This window comes from Hemitrygon akajei, chromosome 9, assembly GCF_048418815.1.
Source record: "Hemitrygon akajei chromosome 9, sHemAka1.3, whole genome shotgun sequence".
Lineage (NCBI taxonomy): Eukaryota > Metazoa > Chordata > Chondrichthyes > Myliobatiformes > Dasyatidae > Hemitrygon > Hemitrygon akajei.
In genome coordinates this window covers 26,822,930-26,839,866 of record NC_133132.1, presented here as the reverse complement: position 1 = coordinate 26,839,866, position 16,937 = coordinate 26,822,930, and the positions used below count along the sequence as shown (strand labels likewise).

Here is a 16,937-nt window from a genome sequence, read left to right as displayed (position 1 = left end):
AAGGATAAAGAATTGTATAAACATATTTGGAATAAAATGTACATAAATACCAGCATGCATTTACAATGCAAACAGCATAATTAAAAAGTGGTCTAAAGTGCTTACTGTGAAGTGCAGTGACTGAGGTAATACATAGAGGGGGTTGGGGAGGGGGAACCAGAATGGTTGATTGGATTAATTGCCTGGAGGAAAATTGTAAAAATTTTGTCTTAAAAGCCCTACAGCGTTTTCCAGAAAGGAGCTTTTAGAAAAGATAGGGTGGGTAGTGTACACAGTTTTTCTTGCCCACTTCCCTGTCCTGGACACATACAAGTCCTGCAGTGATGGCAGACTGCAGGCAATGACCTTTTCTACTGTATTTTTTGTATCTTGTCAAACGATGCTTCACTTAACCACAGAGTAATGTCTGATGTAAGGATATGTAGAATTGAACCAGTATGCATGTTTGTACATCATGAATCCATTGCATTTCAAGCCACGAGAAGCTGTGGTTACTTCGTGCCTACCTTTCCATGGGTATTAAGTGCAGCTAGAGCTGCATCCAACATGCATTTCCTGACTTCAGAATGGCGGTCGTTCAAGGCTTCAGGTACATAGAATTGGAACAGCAGCTCGACCTGTGATCCGTCAAAATACTCGGAGAGTTTGTTCAAAGCTAGAGCAATTCCACACCTGCAGAGGAAGGAGCTCACTATTACTAGCTTTACCCAGTCAAAAATGATTGAAAGTAAAACTGCACATAAAAATGGTGGATCCAAGTTTCACTGTAACTGCTGGATGAAATGAAGGAAGGGGAACCAGGAGAGACAAAAATGGTTTTTGATTCAAGAAGCTGACCTCTGCTGGATGGCATACGTAGGCACAGAGACTGAGGACTAACTGTCTCAGCAACCCTCCCTTTTAGTCACAACTTTGGTCAAATAAAATTGGCCATTTGGATGAAATCCATAAGGGAAAAAAAACAGACATTGATAGACCACCATGTTCATATTCCTTATAAAGTGCACAAAACATCATTATTTTGTGCCACGTGGCCAAGATTCCAAAATTTCACAATGAACAGTGCAAAGTATAGCTACAGTCCAGATATAAAGCAGTTATGAACCTGAAGCATAATCTTAAGTCATTTGTTTGTCAGATGGAATATAGTCCACTGCCTTCTGAGGCTGGTGCCCCTCTTCTAGCTCGTACTCCTTCCCCACGTGCCCACCTTCTTATTCCCCCTTCCTGCCGTCAGTGTCAGTTGCTCTGCACTTTGTGCTTTTACTTTTGCTTTCAATTAAATCTCTACACAAAACACTGACATTCATAGCAGGGCTTCATGAAATGGTCATAATCTGTTTGTTCACTTTTTAATTAAAATTGCTATGTGCTGAAGTCTCAGTGATGTCTTCCATACTTGGGAATGGACAACGCTTCAGCTCTTTGCAAATTCAAGCATTTCTGCCAGGGTGTATCTAACTCTGTGCATGAACTGAAAGCTTCGATAGCTGGATAGGGAACAAGTCCTGGCCTCGGCAATGATGCACACATGCCATGAATTAACATATAAAAATAAATTCCAGCTCCGAAGGAGGACAGGGCTACATGAAGGTCCACAAAGGGCAGAAAGGAGGGAGTGGAAATATTAGCTACCTTTCACAATCAAACTCTCAGACACTGTACCTGGCTTCCCACTGATCAGGTGGAGATTCTGATATTAGTCGACCAAGGGCATCCAACACCGGAGGAGGCCTCTGCATAAAACAGATTTAATCAGCGATTACAAGCAATTAAATGTTTGCCATTGATAAGTACTCAAAGCATGAATAAATAACTTTTTCTTCCTTGTACGTTTCATCCTCCTTAGATAGCCTACATCTATTGCAGTATGATATAGACAGCAAACAGCTCCCTGATGACACAAATGAGGCTTTTATTTATGAAGCATCAAGTTTCTACCTCTCGAAACTTTCTCATAGTGTCAATACATAAAATCCTCCACATTTCTGTATTTCTAAAAGTTTAAATGTTTGAAAATTAGTACAAAAACATTTAAATTCACCCTACCAATAGCTTTTCAACTCTGCCATGAATGGTCTTGTGAAAGGAGGGGGGTTGGCCATGGGGCTAGCAACCCCATCCTGTAAAAACTCAATGCTACAGAAATTCCAACAGAAGTTCCAAAGACCGCAATGATGAGAAAGGAAGGATTTCCGATGGGCGACACCCGGGGACATCTTGAAAGATTGGCCCAGGATGAAGAACTCTAGTGAGCTGCTCTCAACCCAGTGGAGGTGATGGGCTCAAGTACAAAACTTGTTCACTATCATTTCTTCTTTGATACTCTTGACGGGCTAGCGATTTCTCCTCACTGATGTCCTTTCCCGTCCCAACTGTACTTGGTGCCATCACCCAAAGGAACAGGTTGATTTGGGATGACCTGACCACCCTCCCCATTTGGTTCTTTGCATAACCCAGAAAGCGAAGAAAAGCCAGGTATTTTATTTTCCAAACAAAGGCAAAGATCCGCTCTATTCTTTTTCAACATTTTTCTCAAGTGAGCTTACATAAAGTTTCTCCTGGTAAATTTCAATGAGCTTAGACATCACTCCAGCAGCCTGCTGGTGATACTGTGCCACAGCTTTGGACAGTGCTTCTGCTCCTGCTTGGCGTATTGCTTCCTCGTGATATATCACATCTTTAATCAGCAGTGAGCAAATGTCTGCCTGTAGCTCCAGTCCCATGGTGTCCCACAACCTGAAATAAAAAAAGGGATGACAGAAGAATACTCAGATGGAGAAAATGGAGAGTCCCACATTATAGTTTGTCTGATACAAAGCCTTAACAATCAGACATAGAAATATCTAGCTCTTAGCTAGATCAATTTTCTTTATTATTTGGCAATTTAATACCTACTAAAAGTATTATCTCTCTAGCCAGATGATGGCACTACCATCCCACTCCTCAAAATGCCATAACTGTACAAATTATTTTCCTCTTTACTAATACTTATAACATGAACAAATGTGTAATTAAATATAACATTTTCAGCATCTTGAGTACTTTACATAAAGTAACAGTTTTCCATATCATAAATCTTTTACATGGAACAAATGGAGCCATAGAATTTATAGTGCACCTATTATACTCAAAGGAAATCCAAATATTTTAACAGATAATTTCACTAACCAGAACAATTAAATTCATTTTACTAATTGTGGAAAGTAGTATTGGTGTCTCAGCCAGCAACTTCCTTTTCTTCAAACTAGTGCCATGGGATCTTTTACAATTCGCTTAAGGAGCAAAGTTTAACATCTTTTCGGGAAGAAGACATCCCCAGGATAACATTTCCTTACAATTGTACTTAAAACCACACCAGCACAAAGAACAATAAAACTACAAATTATAATGAATTCTAGAAGATGGATAATAAATTGGTTTAAGACGTACACAATGTTACCAAAACGTTAGCCTTGCTACCTTTTCTAACATCTTGCAAGGAAATATTAAATTGTGAATATTCTTGTTTTAAAATACAGCTAGTTTTTACTTTTTAGCTTGCATTCTGCTCTCGTCATCCACATCAAACTGGGAAACCCAAAGTCTGCGCAGTAATTTCAATCCATTCTTCTCATCACTATCTGGTGTGGGCAGCACCATGTTCATCTCCAGCAATCCCTGCAAAACATCAGAGGCACAAGATAACTTCCACCATCTACACAGCCTGTTGTAAACCTCAAAACAACAAATTGCAGGACTTTAAAAGGCGTCATATAGGTCAGCGATAGTAGATGTCAAAAGGCTGCAAGTTCTCATCCAATCTCAGAGACCCAAGCAAAAATCGCAAGGTGACAAAATGCATATTGGGGATGTTCTCACCATTGTGTAAGTGTATAAAACTCAGTTCTGTGTATATGATTCCACTGCACTACAGTGATGTGTAGCAGATGGAATCCTCCTGTGATCCCATCTAGTTAACCATCATCTTTAGAATGGATGGTCTAGTCCACATGAGAGTGCAACTTGTGCAACCCAGTTTTATACTCTAGCGCACCTCAAGGATGTGTGCTCAGTCCAGTGCCCTTCTTTCTCTCTGCACCCATCTATAAATTTGCCAATGGCTTAACTATTATTGGCAGAAATTCAGAAGGTAATGTGGAGACATGAGTGAGATAGATCAGCAGGTTGGTTGGTGTCGTAACAACAACCTTGCACTCAACATCAGTAAGACCAAAGAACTGATTATGGACTTCAGGAAGGGAAGTCGAGGCATCACATTGAGGGACCAGCAATGGAAAGGGTGAGGAATTTCAAGTTCCTGGAGTCAGCATCTCTGAAGATCTATACTGGGCTCAGCATATTGATGTCATTACAAAGAGCACGACAGCAGCTATACTTCATTTGGAGTTTGAGGAGATTTGGTATGTCACCAAAGACTCCAGCAAATTTTTGCAGATGTACCATGGAGAGCATTCTGACTGGTTGCATCAGCATCAGGTATGGAGGGGCCACTGTACAGGATGGGAAAAAGCTGTAAAAGGTTACAAATGTATTTATTATTGTAATTTATAGTGTACTACTGCTGCAAAACAACAAATTTCATGACATATGTCAGTGTTATTAAAGCTGATTCTGATCATGGATTGCTGCTCATTTCTCATATTGCTAAAACATAAAGTGGAAGTGCTTCTCACTAGCTAAAGTGCACTTTGAGACTCTCCAGTGTAAGCTCTTTCTCTACACCTCATGTACGCTCCACAGACATGGCAAGGCACATACTCAGTGCTAGCTATCCTCATTTATTAAGTTCTATGAGTCTTTACCTTTCCAATAATAGAGAATGGAACAGAGTTATGAATGTGCTGTGGAGGAAAAGTATTCAAAGTCTTAACAGTGATGACTATAAGATCATGAAGGATCTCTGCAGCTAGAGACTGCCTCTTGAAGATGTCCTTGATGGTGGGAAGATTGTGCCTGTGATGGAGCTGGCTGAGCCTACAACCCTCTGTAGCTTCCTGTGATCCAGTGCATTGAAGTTTTGGTGCACCTAGTCAGAAAGCTCTCCACCGTACATCTATAGAAAACAGCAATAATCTTTGGTGACATACCAAATTCTTAACTCTGAATGAAGCAGAGCTGCAGGCATGTCTTCAGTCACAAAGAAAGGCCCGGTCAGATAATTCCAAGATGTTGACCACTCAGGAACTTAAAGCTGCTCAACCTTTCCACCACTCACCCCTCAACAGTGACAGGGGAATGTTCTCTCAACTTCCCCTTCCTGAAGTTCACAGTCAATTCCTTGGCCTTGCTGATGTTGAATGTTGTTGCAACATCATTCAACCAGCCAATCTAGCTCACTCCTGTATGTTTCCTTGCTGCCCTCTGAGATTTTACCAATACCGGTGTAATTTGTAAACATATAAGTGGCATTTGAGCTATGCTCAGCCACAGTCATGAATGTAGTGAGAATAGAGAAGTGGGTTAGGTACACTGCTTTGAGGTGTGCCTGTGTTGACAGCCAGCTAGATGCTATTACTGATTTGTACTGACTGTGGTCTCCTGGTGAGGAAGTTGAGGACCCAGTTGCAGAAGCCCAGTGGGGACGATGGTACACAATGCTGTGGTGGTGGCATTTGTCGGTCTCGAGAGACCATGGATCTGCGCCTGGAGTTTCCAGGGCGCAGGCCTGGGCAGGGTTGTATGGGAGACCGACAGTTGCCCAAGCTGCAGGCCTTCCCCTCTCCACGCCACCGATGTTGTCCAAGGGAAGGGCACTAGGACCCATGTAGCTTGGCACCGGTAACGTCGCAGAGCAATGTGTTGTTAAGTGCCTTGCTCAAGGACACAAACACGCTGCCTCAGCTGAGGCTCGAACCAGTGACCTTCAGGTTACTAGTCTGATGCCTTGCCCACTAGGCCACGCGCCAACACACAATGCTGTACTGTAATCGATATAAAGCATCCTGACAGGTGATTTGCTGTTGTCCAGGTGCTCCAAAGCAGAGTGGAGAGTCACTGAAATTGTGTCAGTGGTGTTAGGTGAATTGCAGTAGTCTAGGTTCTAACTCAGGCAGGAGTCAATTCTAGCCATAACCAGCCCATTGAAGCTCTTCATTAGGGTACATGTAAGTGCAACCAGTCAATAATTGTTGAGGCAGCTCACCCTGCTCTACACATTCATCGAGGCTTTGGTGAAGTCAGTGACAGTTGTGGCATATTTACTCAGATTCCAGGATAAGTCCCTGAATATGATCCAGTCTATTGATTCAAGCCAGTCCTGCACACGTCTCTGCTTCTCGTCCATACCTTCACAGTCCTCACCACTGGTATTGTGGCCCTCAGTCTCCTCCAATATCCTAAAATTTACTTTCTTTCCTTATCCCTCCTATTGGATTAGGGTCTAAAATACTGCTAAAATTGTTATTTTTCTTAAAGCTTAACTTTCTTTATGCTTGCTTGTTTAATATCTTGTTTGTCAGTAAACTTTTTGTAGATCTTTAAGTTTTTTTTGCAGGTCTGAGATGTCATTGCAGTGTAAATCAAAACTTCTCTTATTGCTCAGACTGCTCCTGTCAGAGAAGACCCCTTTAACGAACAAGCTCAAATTAATTTGCAGAATAAAGGGAGAACACGAGATCTCCAGTCCTCTGTCATCTTGCCTTACTTGTAACTCGTTGCCAGTACAGACTGACCCTCTCTGACATGTATTATGATGAATATCTAATAAAACATATTATTTTTATCTCACTCAACTTCTGAAGAACCTTCTGGACAATATAATCTCCAACACACCCCTTACCATTTTTGCTTTCCTTTCCCTATCTTTCTTAAAATCTCTCCTGTTTTGATCATTACTATTATCTTCTCTACACAAAAGGATGAGAAAGCAGAGTGGGCTATTTTGCTTCTCATACCTGCCCTGCCATTCAAAGAGATTGTGGCTGTGCTATTACTTCAACGCATAAGCACTGTGTGCCTTAATTCTCTTAATATCAACATATCTAGTGTTCTGAATAATTCCACAAGAAATTAACTGAATAAACCACTTTAGGAAATACTGAAACCTTCCTATTTTGAAAAGGTTGTGAGATTCCTGAATCTAGGCCTAAAGGCTGAGATCAGAGCTAAAATAATGCAGAATACTGACATGGTAGGAAAGATGGAGAATACTACAGAGGTATGGAATAATGAGGCCAAGGAAGGATCTGAACCCAAGCAGATTTTGGAACCCAGCATTGGCTTATCAATGTTAAAGAACAGAAGAACTAATGGAAGTCGTGTTACCCTTAGAGCAGCATCCCGCACCGCAGAACATGGTGACAGCAGAGCTTGCAACAGGACGTCAATCTCCTCCTGTTCTGCATAAGCACATCCTTCCCCTCCACTGCTGCTGGCACACAGAGATGTCAAAGTATTTGAAGCCAGTACCTAAAGAACAGATATAATTTTAAGATTTTACAGATAAACTGGAACTCACATTTTCCTCTTTCCACCTACTTGCTGCTTTTCCAAAATCATAAACACGTACACTACTTGCAGAATTGGGGAACAAATGTAATAGATGATGGCACTGTTCAATGGAATTAGTGGAATCTTGCAATGTAAGCCCACCCAGCCGTACAGCCTACCAGGTAAATCACATAACAGTGTTATCTGTTAATCAATATGCAACGTTAAATTTAATACTTCAAATATACATACCTTCCAAATGTATTATTCAAATTACCAACCAAAATAGGTGGCTACTAACAGACAAAATGCTTAGCTTGCAATCCCAAAGCCCTTTGCTGCCGATTTTCCTGTCAATTTTGGTGAAAATTTTAACCAGTACTGAAACAAGTTACCTGAGCATTTACTGTATCTCATTGCTTTTTGTAGAATCGTGTGGATAAATTGACATTTTTGATTCATACAATAGCGACTGAGTTGAGTCAGGCCTCCATTGGTCATGGTTGACCCTGCATGTTGTGTCCGAGCTGCCTAGATACACAAGACTGGGCAGTACGATATGGAGAGCAAGCTGCTGTCCATGTAGCAAGCTCCCCTCTCCACACACCTGATGCACCCAAAGGATGGCAGAGGCTGATAAAGTTTGGTACCAGCAGCATTTCAGGAGTTGCCAGTCAGAGTTGAATTCAACATTGGACCACCTTAGGGACTCCAGCTCTGGATTCCCCACGATCCCCCAAGGTTCACTCCTGAAGCCTTCCCTACGAGTGGGTATAGCTGCAAGGCAGCGGAGGTTTGAGATCAGTTTTCCTTTTCCTAGATGAGCTGCCAACCACAGCTGACGAGCCCCATCTGCCTGAAGCAACTGGTTTTAAGGTGTCAGTAACATGCCTTTGCCCCTTTTCCTGTCAGTAGGAATGGTTCCAACAATAATGACTATCGTCTTACAGTATAATAGCGACTATTGTATGTGGACTTCAATAGGATGAAGTTGCACAGTTATGGATTAAAGAAAAAAGTAATATTAGAACCTCATTCAAACAAGCAAAAAATTAAATGTCCAACGGGACAAACTGTCTACTCAGATCTACTTCATTATCTGCAAATCACCAAATGAACTTATTTTATTTACAAATTTAATCTCTATCAAGCATGAAAATACAGGAAAATGCAGCTGAAAGAGATAATGCGGACAGCCCAGCATATCTGTAGATGTGAACTTCCCACTATTCAGGACATTTACAAAGACAGGTGTGTAAAAAGGGCCCGAAAGATCATTGGGGACCTGAGTCATCTCAACCACAAACTGTTCCAGCTGTTACCATCTGGGAAAAAGTACCGCAGCATAAAAGCCAAGACCAACAGGTTCTGGTTCAGCTTCTTCCACCAAGCCATCAGACTGCTTAACTCATGCTGAAGCAACTGTATTTCTACGTTATACTGATTATCCTGTTGTACATGATATTTATTATACATTACTATAAATTGCACATTGCACATTTAGACCAAGACATAATGTAAAGATTTTCACTCACGTATATTAAGGATAAAAGTAATAAATTCAATTCAATTATCTCGGGATTACTGCCTGTGCCACGCGACTGTGAGAATAGAAATAGGATGAGGTGGAGAATAAATGTGTGGCTGAGGGTTTGGAGCAAGGGGCAGGGATTCAGATTTCTGGATCATTGGGACCTCTTTTGGGGCAGGTGTGACCTCTACAAAAAGGATAGGTTGCACGTGAATCCCGGGGGACCAATATTCTGGTGGGGAGGTTTGCTAAGGCTACTGGGGAAAGTTTAAACTAGAATTGTTGGGGGGTGGGAACTGAACTGAAGAGACTGGGGAAGAGGAGGTTGGCTCACAAATAGAGAAAGCTTGTAGACAGTGCGAGATGGAGGATAGGCAGGTGATAGAGAAGGGACGCGCTCAGACCGAAGGCTTGAGATGTGTCTACTTTAATGCAAGGAGTGTTGTGAACAAAGCGGATGAGCTTAGAGCATGGATCAGTACTTGGAGATATGATGTGGTGGCCATTACAGAGACTTGGATGGCTCAGGGACAAGATTGGTTACTTCAAGTGCAGGGTTTTAGATGTTTCAGAAAGGACAGGGAGGGAGGCAAGAGAGGTGGGGATGTGGCACTGTTGATCAGAGATAGTGTCACGGCTGCAGAAAAGGTGGACACCATGGAGTGATTGTCTACGGAGTCTCTGTGGGTGGAGGTTAGGACCAGGAAGGGGTTATTAACTTTACTGGGTGTTTTTTTAAAGGCCACCCAATAGTTATCAGGGATATCGAGGAGCAGATAGGGAAACAGATCCTGGAAAGGTGTAATAATAACAGAGTTGTCGTGATGGGAGATTTTAATTTCCCAAATATCGACTGACATCTCCCTAGAGCGAGGGTTTTAGATGGGGCGGGGTTTGTTAAGTGTGTTCAGAAAGAATTATTGACACAGTATGTAGATAAGCCGACAAGAGGAGAGGCTGTACTTGATTTGGTATTAGGAAATGAACCTGGTCAGGTGTCAGATCTCTCAGTGGGAGAGCATTTTGGAGATAGTGATCATAATACTATCTCCTTTACAACAGCATTGGAGAGAGATAGGAAAAGACAAGTTAGAAAAGCGCTTAATTGGAGTAAGGGGAATTATGAAGCTATCAGGCAGGAAATTGGAGTCTTAAATTGGAAACAGATGTTCTCAGGGAAAAGTACGGAAGAAATGTGGCAAATATTCAGGGGATATTTGTGTAGAGTTCTGTATAGGTACGTTTCAATGAGACGGGGAAGCTATGGTAGGGTACAGGAACCGTGGTGTACAAAGGCTGTAATAAATCTAGTCAAGAAAAGCTAATAAAAGGTTCAGAAAGCTTGGTAATGTTAGAGATCTAGAAGATTATAAGGCTACTAGGAAGGAGCTTAAGAAGGAAATTAGGAGAGCCAGAAGAGACCATGAGAAGGCCTTGGCGGGCAGAATTAAGGAAAACCCCAAGGCATTCTACAAGTATGTGAAGAGGAAGAGGATAAGACGTGAAAGAATAGGACCTACCAAGTGTGACAGTGGGAAAGTATATATGGAACTGGAGAAAATAGCACAGGTACTTAATGAATACTTTACTTCAGTTTTCACTATAGAAAAGGATCTTAGTGATTGTAGTGATGACTTGCAGCGGACTGAAAAGCTTGAGCATGTAGATATTAAGAAAGAGGATGTGCTGGAGTTTTTGGAAAGCATCAAGTTGGATAAGTCACTGGGACCGGACAAAATGTACCCCAGGCTACTGTGGGAGGCGAGAGAGGAGATTGCAGAGTCTCTGGCAATGATCTTTGCATCATCAATGGGGACAGGAGAGGTTCCGGAGGATTGGAGGGTTGCGGATGTTGTTCCTCTGTTCAAGAAAGGGAGTAGAGATAGCCCAGGAAATTATAGACCAGTGAGTCTTACCTCAGTGGTTGGTAAGGTGATGGAGAAGATCCTGAGAGGCAGAACTTATGAACATTTGGAGAGGTATAATATGATTGGGAATAGTCAGCATGGTTTTGTCAAGGGCAGGTCATGCCTTACGAGCCTGATTGAATTTTTTGAGGATGTGACTAAACACATTGATGAAGGAAGAGCAGTAGATGTAGTGTATATGGATTTCAGCAAGACATTTGATTAGGTACCCCATGCAAGGCTTACTGAGAAATAAAGGAGGTATGGGATCCAAGGGGACATTGCTTTGTGGATCCAGAACTGGATTGCCCACAGAAGGCAAAGAGTGGTTGCAGACGGGCCATATTCTGCATGGAGGTTGGTCACCAGTGGAGTGCCTCAGGGATCTGTCCTGGGACCCTTACTCTTCGTGTTTTTTATAAATGACCTGGATAAAGAAGTGGAGGGATTGGTTGGTAAGTTTGCTGATGACACAAAGGTTGGAGGTGTGGAGGACTGTCAGAGGTTACAGCAGACATTGATAGGATGCAAAAATGGGCTGAGAAGTGGCAGATGGAGTTCAGCCCAGATAAGTGTGAAGTGGTTTATTTTGGTAGGTCAAATATGATGGCAGAATATAGTATTAATGGTAAGACTCTTGGCAGTGTGGAGGATCAGAGGGATCTTGGGGTTTGAGTCCATAGGAAGCTCAAAGCTGCTGCGCAGGTTGACTCTGTGGTTAAGAAGGCCTTATTGTATTGGCCTTCATCTATCGTGGAATTGAATTTAGGAGCCGAGAGGTAATGTTGTAGCTATATAGGACCCTGGTCAGGCTCCACTTGGAGTACTGTGCTCAGTTCTGGTCGCTTCACTACAGGAAGGATGTGGAAGCCATAAAAAGGGTGCAGAAGAGGATGTTGCCTGGATTGGGGAGCACGCCTTATGAGAATAGGTTGAGTGAACTTGGCCTTTTCTCCTTGGAGTGAAGGAGGATGAGAGGTGTCTTGATAGAGGTGTACAAGATGATGAGAGGTATTGATCGTGTGGATAGTCAGAAGCTTCTTCCCAGGGCTGTAATGGTTGCCACAAAAGGACACAGGTTTAAGGCGCTGGGGAGTAGGTACAGAGGAGATGTCAGGGTTAAGTTTTTTACTCAGAGAGTGGTGAGTGCGTGGAATGGGCTGCCGGCAATGGTGGTGGAGGTACATGGAGTTTAGTAAAATAGAGGGCTATAGGTACGTCTAGTAATTTCTAAGGTGGGGACATGTGCGGCACAATTTGTGGGCCGAAGGACCTGTATTGTGCTGTAGGTTTTCTATGTTTCTATGTTCCTAATAAATCAGCCATAATGCAGAGTCAATGGGCCAATGGCCTAATTTTACTCCCATGCCTTATGAACATTACAAATACCTGATACATACAGAATTACAGAATGTAAATTGTCTCTAGCCATGAAAGAAGAAATGGGAGTCAAGTGGAAAGGAGGTGTATGAAATCGTGTGTGTGTGCTATTACTGATCAGATCATGCCAAATAAGTGATAGAGGGGAACAGTTCTGAATTATTCATATACCACAGCAGTATTCATGGCACTATTCATGGTCCTGTTGGGAACAACTTTTTAAAAAAAAACTTTTTGTAAGTTATTAGATGAATTAATGAAAGACTAAACTCATAGTTTAATCATCTGTACTTTTTAATAAAATCATGTATTTTTCACAGTATGTGGAGGTTAATCTCCACTTTTGGCAGAAAGCAGTACAGCAGTTATACTAACGGTTTATCACCTTTCTCATTTTTCATTGGCTAAGAGTTAGCATACTGCCCACGTGACATAATCGTGCAAGCAGTGATTGGTTTATTTTATTTGAGGAATTCCTCTTTGAATGACTCCCCAAATAATCCTAAGGATCAGAAAATAACAGTGGTTCAACAGACCAGAGCAATTTTTCTGGAGTGGAGTTCTACCTCAAGCTGTGATAAAAAGAACGTAATTTTTGTGAATAAAATTATTCCAATGGAGATCAAAAAAGTCAAACTTGTCAGCATGAAGTTAAATAAAACACAAAGTGCATGGAATCATTAAATACAAGGAATGAAATCTTAACCTGCGCTCTGCAGGATGGAGGAGGAGTTTACCTGGAGTCGTGGTGCACCTGTAGCCATGACCCTGGTCAGCAGGAGTAGCATGGCCTTCCGTGGCAGCAGTTCAGGTCCACTCTGTCAAAACAATTATCCAATTTAATATTTTACATGTTGTAAATGAACATTTAATAGTTATTAGCTTGATCTACAGGCTACTCTAGTACTTGATTTGTTTTGGACCTTACTCTACTTCAACAAGGGTGTTATCAGTAAAGGGTGCCTGCACTTGGAAGCAAACACATACACCTAATACCAGGCTGATGTCAGGCCCTATGCTCCTCACAACAATTCACATTGCACATAACCATATGTGATCACAGTTTAACTAGAACACCCTCCATTCATAATGTCCCATTTGTTCATCTGTCAGCATTCACCAATGCCACAGAACACTACAGCACAGAAACAGGCCTTTTGGCCCATCTAGTCCATGCCAAACCTGCCCGGTCCCACCGACCTGCACCCATACAGTTCATCTGACAATAAATTCAACCCTGAACTCAGAATCCGCCTCCGATTCAGATTTGTTTATTTATCACATGTAGATTGAAACAGAGTGAAACTTTTGAAGTTAACAACCAACACGCCCAAGAATGTGCTGGAGCAGACGTGCAAGTGTCACCACATGTTCAGTGCCATCAATGTTCAACGCAATGGCACTGAATCCAAAGCAGCAACACCAGAACTTAAAACAAGACAACAACAGCAAAGCAAGCCCCTTTCCACGCCCGTGTTCCTAGCTCCAATAAAACAACACTTTTTCCCTTTTATCCTCGAGATACTTTTCATTATTTGTGACCTCTTTTTCCACTCTTGCTTGATATTTAACTTTTCTTGCTCATCTCTCTTCTCTCCTTTCAGCACTCCAGCTCTTACTTTGACATCTTTCCAGTTCTCCAAATATCCCAACTGGGAAGACTGAATGGGCTCAGAAAGCTGGGACCTCACACTGTTCGTGAAATGAATCTGGACAGTCTCAGCTCACTCACTGAGTATCACACATTATTATACTTCAGAAGTTATTTACTGAATATGTAAATAACAGGTAAATAAAGCCTGAGAGTGAGAATAAGTGCTATTTCTAATATGTCTTTTTCCACAAATAGCATCAGAGTTTGTAAAAGGCAGGCAAGGATATTGAAATTTAGCACAAAACATTCCCACATTCCCAGCAACTGGGAGGAAGTAGCCCACGTTACAGCGTGTCCAAGGAAACTCTCAGAAAAGCAGCAAAGAGAAACTTCAGTCAGAGGAAGCAAAATAAAACAACAGTTCTAGGTTAAGTTTTTTTTTAAAACCTTCCCTTTATTGACTAGTAACCAAACCAGACATCAGAAGTTTGAGAGAGAGCGGATTTCACTCAGGTGCACTGCCCAAGTAGAAAATGGCAGTCAACATCTGAGTGGGCAGAGTCAGAGTGGTGATCTTGAGGCTATAGCTCTTCAAGGTTTCAGTCAAAGTAAAAGGAGAAAAGCTCTAAGCTAAGTTTTCTTCCCCCCTTCCCTTCAACATATCTTGTGGGATATGGGAAGGCAGGGAGACCTCCAGAGTCCCTGATGACTACAACTGCAAGAAGTGCATCCAACTGCAACTTCTAACAACCCGCATTAGGGAGTTGGAGCTGGAACTGGATGAACACTGGATCATTTGGGTGGCTGAAGGGGTGATAGACAGGATATTTAGGGAGGTAGTTACACCCAAGGTGTAAGACACAGGTGACAGTCAGGAATGGGAGCAAGGTTAAGGAGGAGCTATTGCAGAGTACCCCTGTGGCCATCCCCCTCAACAACAGGTATATCACTTTGGATACTGCCAGGGGTAGGGGGCTGACCTAACCAAGGAAAGTCACAGTGGTCGGGTCTCTGACAATGAGTCTGGCTCTGTGACTCAGAAGGGAAGCAGGGAGAAGAGGCATGCTGTGGTGAGAGGGGTTTCGTTAGTTAGGGAAATGGACAGGAGGTTCTGTGGAAGAGAACGAGAATCCCAGGTGGCATGTTGCCTCCCATGTACCAGGATCCAGGACATCTCAGATTGAGTCCTCAGCATTCTTAAGTGGGAGGGTGAGCACCAAAGGTCATGGTCCACGTAGATACCAATGACGTGGGTAGGATAAGTGATGAGGTTTTGTAAAGAGAGTTCAGTGAGTTAGGTCCTAAGTTAAGTGCAGGACCTCCAGGGCTATAATCTCAAGATTGCTACATGTGCCACGTCCAGGTGACGCCAGAACTAGGAAGATTATACAGTTTAATAGGTGACTAAGGAGTTGGTTTAGGAGGGACAACATAAGATTTCTGGATCATTAGGCTCTCTTCCAGGAAAGGGACCTGTACAGAAGGGATGTTTTGCACCCGAACTGGAGGGGGATTAATATCCAAGCAGGAAGGCTTGTTAATGCTACACAGTGGGGTATAAACTAAAGTTGCAGGGGGATGGAAACCAGAGTGCCAGAACAGTTAGTAGAGTAGTTGTAGAAGCAGCTGTTGGTAACACCTCAGACAAAGTCAGGAATCAAAAGGTTCAGCATGGTATGACTAGTGCCCTGAGCTGCCTATATTTCAATGCAAGAAGTATCACAGGAAAGGCAGATGAACTCAGGGCATGGATCAACACCTGGAATTATGATACTGTAGCCATTAGTGAGAATTGGTTGCAGGACGGGCAGGATTGGCAACTCAATATTCTGGGGCTCTAGATAGATAGATAGATAGATACTTTATTCATCCCCATGGGGAAATTCAACTTTTTTCCAATGTCCCATACACCTGTTGTTTTAGATGGGACAGAGCAGGAGGGATTAAAGGAGAATGGGTGGTATGACTAGTCAGGGAAAATGTCACGGCAGTGCTCCGTCAGGACAGACTGGAGAACTCGAATAGTGACGCGTTATGGGTGGAACTGAAAAATAAGAAAGGTATGATCACGTAATGGGACTATTTTACAGACCACCCAAAAGCCCAAGGATTTAGAGGAACAAATTTGTAAAGAGATTGCCACAAAATGTTGTAAGAAACATGATGTGGAATTCTCTGCCACAGGAAACAGTTGAGGTCAGTTCATTGGCTATATTTAAGAGGGAGTTAGATATGGCCCTTGTGGCTAAAGGGATCAGGGGGTATGGAGAGAAAGCAGGTACAGGGTTCTGAGTTGGATGATCAGCCATGATCATACTCCACATATTGACTGGGACTCCCATATTGTAGAAAGGACTAGATGGGATAGAGTTTTTCCAGATGTGTTCAGGGAAGTTTCCTTCATCAGTACATGGAAGTACCAAAAAGAGAACATGCAATACTAGATCTGTTATTAGGGAATGAGACAGGGCAGGTGACTGAAGTACGTGCAGGGGAACACTTTGCATCTAGTGATCACAACGCCATTAGTTTCAAAGTAAATATGCAAAAATATAAGTCTGGTCTGCTGGTTGAGATTCTAAATTGGAGAAAGGCCAGTTTTGATGGTATCAGAATTGATCTGGCAAGTGTGGATTGGGACAGGCTGTTTTCTGGCAAAGATATACTGAGAAAGTGGGAGTTCTTCAAAGCCAAATTTCGTGAGTACAATGCTTGTGTGTGCCTGTCAGAATAAAAGGTAAAGATAACAATTAGGAACAAATGAGGTGCTTATGGAGTACAAAAAAATTGCAAGAGAACACTTAAGAAATCAGGAAGGCTAAAAGATGATATGAAGTTGCTCTAGCAGACAAGGTGAAAGAAAATCCTCAGGGACTCTACAGATATGTTAAGAGCAAAAGGATTGCAAGGGACAAAATTGGTAATCCACATGTGGAGTCAAACAGATGGGGGAGATCTTAAATGCATTCTATGCATCTTTATTTACTTGGGAGACGGATACAGTGTCTATAGAGGTAAGGCAAAGTGGCATCAATTTCATGGACCCTGTACAGATTACAGAGGAGGGGGTGATTGCTATCCTGAGGCAAATCAG

General features: G+C 42.3%; 1 protein-coding gene across 1 annotated transcript in view; it reads right to left on the bottom strand.

Annotated features, from left to right (window-relative positions):
• gcn1 (GCN1 activator of EIF2AK4) overlaps positions 1-16,937 on the bottom strand; it is a 187,807-nt gene that overhangs the window by 89,313 nt on the left and 81,557 nt on the right. The window contains exons 27-32 of the mRNA XM_073055683.1: positions 12,987-13,067; positions 7,267-7,410; positions 3,533-3,660; positions 2,550-2,739; positions 1,666-1,736; positions 507-672 (exon numbers count right to left, since the gene is read on the bottom strand). Coding sequence (XP_072911784.1) covers positions 507-672; positions 1,666-1,736; positions 2,550-2,739; positions 3,533-3,660; positions 7,267-7,410; positions 12,987-13,067 — 780 coding nt within the window. The remainder of the gene's footprint in view (positions 1-506; positions 673-1,665; positions 1,737-2,549; positions 2,740-3,532; positions 3,661-7,266; positions 7,411-12,986; positions 13,068-16,937) is intronic.